The sequence below is a fragment of the Pygoscelis adeliae genome, unplaced genomic scaffold (assembly GCF_000699105.1).
Source record: "Pygoscelis adeliae isolate BGI_AS28 unplaced genomic scaffold, ASM69910v1 Scaffold67, whole genome shotgun sequence".
In the NCBI taxonomy this organism is placed as follows: Eukaryota; Metazoa; Chordata; class Aves; order Sphenisciformes; family Spheniscidae; genus Pygoscelis; species Pygoscelis adeliae.
In genome coordinates, this window is record NW_008825271.1 from 4,488,334 (window position 1) to 4,496,009 (window position 7,676).

The 7,676-nt window shown below is 42.5% G+C and overlaps 1 protein-coding gene across 1 annotated transcript in view; it reads left to right on the forward strand.

Moving 5' to 3' along the window:
- The window catches only part of FHDC1 (FH2 domain containing 1), a 31,083-nt gene extending 23,650 nt beyond the window's left edge, over nucleotides 1-7,433 (forward strand). The window contains 2 exon segments of the mRNA XM_009329785.1: nucleotides 1,668-1,832; nucleotides 5,388-7,433. Of these exon segments, the coding sequence (XP_009328060.1) occupies nucleotides 1,668-1,832; nucleotides 5,388-7,433 (2,211 nt within the window).
- The last annotated feature ends 243 nt before the right edge of the window (nucleotides 7,434-7,676 follow it).

Below are 7,676 nucleotides of genomic sequence, written 5' to 3' on the forward strand. Positions count from 1 at the left end.
TGCATGTTATGTTATACTGGAACATGTCAGTTTTAGCTGAGGCTGTGCTATGCATATGAATCCTGATGGGTGACTGAAGAGGTTGTTAGAAGCTAGAAGGTTAAGGGACTGTTTTCTCTACTAATTTACCCTTAGCACAGAGTGTATTATCTGAGCCACACCATTACTTCTGGGTGGGTTCTCCTTTTCTTTTTTAGTACTGCAGTGACTTTATAGACATGAATGTGCACAGCACTTAACTTTGAAGCAGAGTTCTTGGTATTTTCTGAGTACATGGTGATGCCTGGAGAAATATGTATTATACTTCAATTAAATGATTTTTCTGCTTCACGCTATAGATAATTATTAAAAGTAAGAAGGCAGGTGTTGATCTGGAACTTAACCCGCCCTGATTTTCAACTCGCAAATGTAGTTAATAGTCCCTGCAGTTTTTCAGATGAGAAGTTGATGAAGAAAGGGGCGGGTTAAGATTGAAATACCTGTCCTCATTCACTCTGAATTACTGGCTTTTATCCATTGCACCCAGACTCTTTAATGTTATGTTCTAACATGTTTGGGATTTCTTTTTTTTATTTAATAGCTGGTTTTATGTAACACTACAACCTTGTTTAGGCCACATTCCAAAAGAAATGTTGGGGAAAAAAAATTTTACTAATGCATACCTTACATAAACACTTCCGTTTTTTGTTTCTAAATTACAGGTGATAACCAAGCTGATTTAAAAGTCAGCTTTCATTGTCTCATCCTTATGAATAAATTACTGAAATATGTGGGAGGAACTGATTTTCTATGTATGCTTTTATCAATCATCCAGCTTATCTTCAATCCATCGTTTTATTGGGCGCTTTTTTTTTTTTTTTAAAGACTAACAAAAAGATTTGTTCCTACCCTACTGGCATAATTTGCCAAGTAACTTTGTGGCAGCAGCATTGGCTTAAATGGTCACCAGTGCCTCCAGCTGCGTATTCCCACCCCGGTGCTACAGTATAAAAAGTATTTAGGTGATCATGAGTTAGACAGTGTCAAAGAACAGATCTGTCTGAAAATTAACTTTTCTCCCCAGGTTACTTTGAGCCACATGTGGTCTCAGATCTGGGATTGTGCAAGGATGGGAGTGAATGGCTGGTGATGCAGACAGGGGAGATAGAGGGGCAACTGCTGAAAGTGTTTTAAGCAGTTCTACCGCACAAAGCCTAACCACAGCCTTATTCTCTTCCTCCTGAGAAATCCACTAATCTACTCCAACCCTGTCTGTATAGCTTTACACTTATGATTCAAAGTGCTACTTCATGGGGACATTTTCTGGATGTCTTAAAATATGCATATTTCCAGCAGTTCCTTACCTTTCTGGCATGAAAACCTTTTTTATTGTGGTCTAGGGTCAACTTTAGGAAGGAGTTGATTCTGTGATGTATATCCATGAATTTATCCACTTTTTTTGGGAAAAGTAGGGAGGAGGAATTAATCCATTTATGCTTAGTTGAAAGTGGCAGGGAAAATAAGGCATGTGGAGCTTTCAAGGGGTTCCGAAGTGGTCTGTCACTGTCCTGGGCTCTGTAACAGCTCCTAGGTTGGAACATGAATTTCGTAAGTTCGTAGTATGTATATGACCTGTTGTGACTTTAATTTTTCTGTCTGGTTCGTGCCATATATGTTTTTTGCTCCAGTTTGCTATAAGACATCTAAAGGAGCTTGAACACCAGAAACGAGAATTACAAAAGGAGGGAAACGCTCTCATTGACTTTTTCTGTGAAGACAAAGAAACTATGAAGTTGGATGAATGTTTCCAGATATTTAGGGACTTCTGCATAAGATTCAACAAGGCTGTTAAGGTAAGAGCACTGAATGAGATTCTCACACATTTGAAATAGATATTGGCTCACATGAATTGAGTTGGTTTTTCTGCTTAAGGGACATTTTATATCTTGTGGTATTTGATATATTTGCTCGAATGGCTACAGCGAACTGCCCTCTTGTAGGCATTCCGTGCCAAACGCCAGGTGGGAAATGGTCATTCTGCCTAGCCCTGTGTGCAGTCCCACTGCAATGCGTCTTCTGCTGCAGGTTGACTAGACCATTGAGATGATACGTCAGAGTAGCCTATTGGCCTGCTTGTAAGTGAGCTCCTTCCTTCTCTTTTGGTGAGGAGGTTGGTGATTGCTAAGCTGAGCAGTGAAACAGATTGCGCAGACTTCCTGACTAGTGCTCACTGTTCAAGCCCTGGACTGGTAATGTTATGTCACTGGAAAGGCCTTGAGATGTGGCACCACATTACATGGACATACCAGCCTGAATCAGCACTAGCTCAGGCTCTCCACTGCCCTCCTTTACATGACTAGGCACAGTTTGCCAAGTAAAGTAAGAACTGTGTCTTCTACTTCATTCTTTCACATGCTTTTTGTGGGCGAAAACTCAAGAAATTAAACAGGCCTACAGTACAAAGATACCTCATCCCCAGTGTGACCATTCACTTGCTAAGTACCCTGAATTGGTCCCAAATAATTGAAGAAGTATACTAAGATGAAGGAGCAGTATCGGCGTTGGTTACAGTTTTGGTTCAGCAAAGTCTGCCTATTGTTACAAATATTTTTTAGGCCTTTATAAATAGCATGACTTGGATGGATCCACACATTTCTTTATTTTTCTGCCTTATGCAGTCTGCATTTGACAGCACTTTGTATAAGAGCTTTAGTTCAGAAAAGAGAGAACAATCTTGATTTATAGCAAGCTGACAGGATGTTCAGCTAACATACCTGTTGTATCATTAGTTTACCTGCCCTTTACCACCCAAGATAGCATGCAGTTATGCATGTGTGTGAACATTATACAAATATATAAAACAAAACTGTGGTAACTATTGCAGACATTTTAGTGGGAGATTACTTCATGCATACATGTTCAGTTTTTTGGGATTGGGGATTTAATTCATAATCACACATTACAAGTTGTTGTTGGATAGCTATTACTTCGAGGTCCAGTGGGGATCTTCCTTCCTCGCTCTGTAGTAAGTAGTTACACTCTGAAAATGATGATGTCTCTTATTTGCAAATATTGAGGAGATTTGCGTACTAGGTATTTTGTGGGGATTAACCTCTGACCCTACAAAATTAACAATTCAGAATAGATTGCGGTTCTGACAAATGAATGTGATGTGTGGACAGCACGGCCAGCAGTCTAAAAAGATGGCTCATACCACAGTGGCCATGTGCACATATTTCAAATGTTTAAACATTTTTTTAAATTTTTTGAACATGTCTATGCATGCTTAAAATAGATTTTTCATTTGAATAAAATCTCCTAAAACATGTTTTGGGTGAGGTTAAAATGTTCTGTCTCTAATATGGAATATGATGATATCTACAACTGTTTTTAACCATTTCTCTTTACAGTGCGATATTTAAAGTTGAGCTTTAGCATTTGGCAAGAATTCATTCTGTAATTCCATACCTGTGAAAGAAAGCTCCCTGCCACAGACATATTACCTGAAATGCAAGTTTTTTTTCTTTTTCCTTTCTTAGCTGTTCTGGCTTCTTAGGTCTCTAATGGATCTTATCTTTCAGAGCCCAGTGTAGTCTCAAATCCACTTTAAGAGGTGTAGATTAACCCATTCATCAAAAAGAGCTTCAGCATTAGGCTTTTGTTTACTGAAAGCTTTCAGGTGACTTTTTCTAGTTGTGCAGCTCTTCTGTTGTCACAACAATGGGAAGATCAAACTAGACAGTGCTTCAGACAAATATAGGTGTGTTTTTTTTAAACAGTGTGTCGTTGCTCAGAACAGATTTAACAACATGCTGGAAAATGATGTAATTTTTGAATGCTCTGTCAAGACTAGCCTTCTCCTTCTTTTGCTACAGCTGTGCTGGCTCTAGAAAACCAGGTTCTCCGTTTCAGAAAATAATCTGGAAAGTTCATCCGAAGGTTTAGCTAGATTAAATCTGAAGTCTAGAGGTGACAGTTAAAATGTTGATATTTGCAGTAATCCACTGCTAATGATTTTAGTAAAAAGGTGTGTCCTGGTTTCGGCAGGGATAGAGTTAATTTCCTTCCCAGTAGCTGGTACAGTGCTGTGGTTTGGATTTAGGATGAGAGTAATGTTGATAACACACTGATGTTTTAGTTGTTGCTAAGCAGTGCTTACACTAGTCAAGGACTTGTCAGCTTCCCATGCTCTACCGACTGAGAAGGCTGGAGGTGCACAAGAAGCTGGGAGGGGGCACAGCCAGGACAGCTGACCCAAACTGGCCAAAGGGACATTCCATACCATGTGACGTCATGCTCAGTACATAAACTGGGGAAAGCTGGCCGGGGGGGCCGCTGCTCGGGGACTGGCTGGGCATTGGTCGGCGGGTGGTGAGCAGTTGCACTGTGCATCACTTGCTTTGTATATCTTTTTTATTATTATTATTATTAATTCTATTTCAATTATTAAACTGTTCTTATCTCAACCCACGAGTTTTCTCACTTTTACCCTTCCGATTCTCTCCCCCATCCCACCGGGTGGGGGGAGTGAGTGAGCGGCTGTGTGGTGCTCAGTTGCCGGCTGGAGTTAAACCACAACAAGGTGTTACTGTGTTGTCTTTCAAACACAAACTACCTCTTTCTATGGCTTCCTGAACCAAACCCCCTCAGCCTAGCTGCCAAAATCTCCAGCCTGCCGTGGGCAACTTCTGTGCAACAGTTGCCAGTTTTTGAAGCCAACAGTGAATACGAGATCCAAAACTGGAACGAGGCATTGATTAATGGTCCTTGAGTGGTGTCAGTTGATGTCTAAGTAATGATCGTGAGGAATTGTGTAAACTTTTCTGTTTGCTTTCATCCACAATTAAGTAATGTCTTTTCACAAAATTTCCAATCGGTAATGTTTGAGACAGAGGTAAGTAGCACCCTGCAGAAACTGCACTTGCTGAGGAACAATTGCAATTGTAATAAGGAAGGATGGAAGGAACACATTGGCTGTGTGCTCGTTAGACAAGTTTGTCTTAAAGTATGAATGTAACGATCAGGTAGAGGTTTACTCACCTGACAAAACTGCCAACTTTAAACTTAGTGGGGACTTGAAGCTCTCCATCAGGAACTCTTTGGCTGGACTTGACGTCTGCTTGGGTTTGATAGGTCATGTTCTTGGTCTCTGCAGGGACTTGTGCTTTTTTTTCTTAGGCTGACCAGGCTGATGTGTCGCCAGCATTAGTTATGCAGGGAACTGCTCTCCATACAGTTAATGGTTGCAGGCTGTGGTTGCCATGGTGATTTCACGTGCTGGGGGAGGGTGATAGCAGTAGGAGCTAACTTCGATGGGAAGAAATAAAGGGAAAGATAAAGGAGTGTGACTTGTTCTCATGCATAGGACACTGTCCTCTGAGCCATATATTTATGCTTTTCCTCATCAGGAAAATAGGGAACGAGAGGTCCAGGAACTTCATAGTCTGCAAAGGCGAAAGGAGCTGGAGGAGAAGCGTCGATCCTGGGCAGCTGGAGAACTTGGGAGCTTTGGGCGGAGCAGCAGTGAAAATGATGTGGAGATGTTGGCCAAAAAAGGACTTGAAGAATTTCTTCCCTTCTTGCAGCAGAGACCTCAAAGCCCTTCATACAGAAACCCCAATTCTAGACGCTCTCGACTTTCTTTGGGGATTACTGCAGACAGGGAGTTGCAGAGTTTCCTGGAAATCTCAAAAGACGAGGATCCAAACAAGTTTAACAGCCTTCCCCGTGCAAACACCCGACAAGCAAGACCAAACGTAGCCTGGACTGAATCCAAAGAAACGAGAGATCTCAACTTAAATACCTTGCACTTACACCAACAATCTGAAACCAAAGTGAAAAGTGGTGGCCTGCTGCAGGTGCCTCCAGCTCAGCCCAGTCACTTCAGTGGCTCAACCGGTCCTGGTGCCTGTTACTTACAGAGAAGCACCGACTACAACGTGCACACTTCCAATGTGTCCTGTGAGGAGTCCACAGATATAAATGCTCTGGCCCTTGCAATTGAGGAGCGTGAACTTGTTAAAGGATTACGTAAGTTTGATATTCAAGGAGCAAAGCCTGCAGAGGATACACCTTTAATATATTTAGAGGATGCTGGTGGAACAGACTTGGAGACCTTAGATGACCTAAGCTTTCATTCCCTTAGCACTGCTGATGACGACCTGCCTCCAGCTTGTAGAAGTTCTGGAGAGGCCCACGACCGTAAAGCCAAGGCAGTTGGTTGCAAGAGTGAAGCTTCAGAGCCTAGCAGCAGCAGCCCCATGTCTATGGATACAAGTGTTTCAGGAAGTAGGGAAGATGGGCCAATGTTCTACGTGTCAGATACGACAACTGATTGTTCTTTGACGTTGGACTCTGAAGAGGGAAATGATTTTAAACCAGCGGTCAATGAAATAAGAAGTGAGGCTGGCAAAGCACGGTCTTCTGGGAATGATGCTCAATACAGGGCTAGAACATTCTTCTCAAACCTGAACTCTGCTTCTGCCAAGGATCTGTCTCTTCACACTTCCACAAATGATAAGGATGATGCCAATAGCAAGCACACCCTTCCTAAAGAAAAGCCCATAAAAAATAAAGACCCAGCAGGACCAAAGAGAAACTCTCTGAAAGATAGATCTCCAAGCTCCTCAAAATCCAGTGGCACTCGCCCTAGCCACACAGCTCCTTCTAGACCTGTAAGAACTTTGAATGCCTCTGAGAATGAAAGTATGAGGAAAGTGGTGCCTATTTCTCGGTCAAACAGAGCACTGAGCAGCATGAAAAAGCCGGAAGCCAAGCCGGCACTTCGTGAAACTAGTACAGTGGAAAGTCGGCTGTCTCGTCGCAGCTCTGTCCGAGGCACAACAGACACACTGCCAAGAAGTCCTTACAGGCATAGCATGTCGGTAGAAGAGCCAAAGTTACAAAGGGGCACTGTCACCTCGAGCAGTGCTCATTTTGAGAGGGACAGAGTCTCTCTCAAGAAGCCAAGCTCTAAACCTGTTAGGAGTAATGTCAAATCAAAGATAGATGAAATGAAGATGTGTCGCTCCAGTGTGAAACCCCAGACCCCTACAGATGACACCAAGGTTGCCCCAGTCAGTGTTCCCAAAACACCATCCGCTGTCCCAAACTTTGCGAGGAATACAGTGGCTTCTTCTTCAAAGCGTGCAAAAGTGGATCTATCCAGCTCGTCCAAACCTCCAACCATCACAAGGTCGGTGTCCCAGAGGCTGCCTAAAGCGAAGCCAGCAGCGACCTCTGATGATCCGAGTCCAAAGGAGAACAGTGTGAGTACCTTAAAGAGAGCAAGTAGTGCCAGAGTGGTTGGAAGAAGCATGCTGCAGGGAGAAGCTGTCAGCGCTAAAGTAGATCCTGCACCAAAAGAGCAGGGAACAGTGGAAAAGTCCTCTCTTAAACTGAAAGATGCAAACCGGACCACAATTGGTAAAATACTGAAGCCGTTACTGAAATAAGGGAGGTTTTTTGAATCTTGGAATGTGAACACTTGTTCAAGCACTGGATGTCTGTGTCATGAAATTCCTTAAAACAGTAACATTGCCGATAAGCAACATCATGTGCTCATTGAAGTACGGCACACCGTTGGAAAAGGGCAAGCAGTTGTGTTCTGGTCTAAATCCTTTTTTATGAATTTGAATGTATTTGAAGCTACTGTGATGGAATGCGAGCGTAACAGCAAATCTTTGCGTATTTGTGAT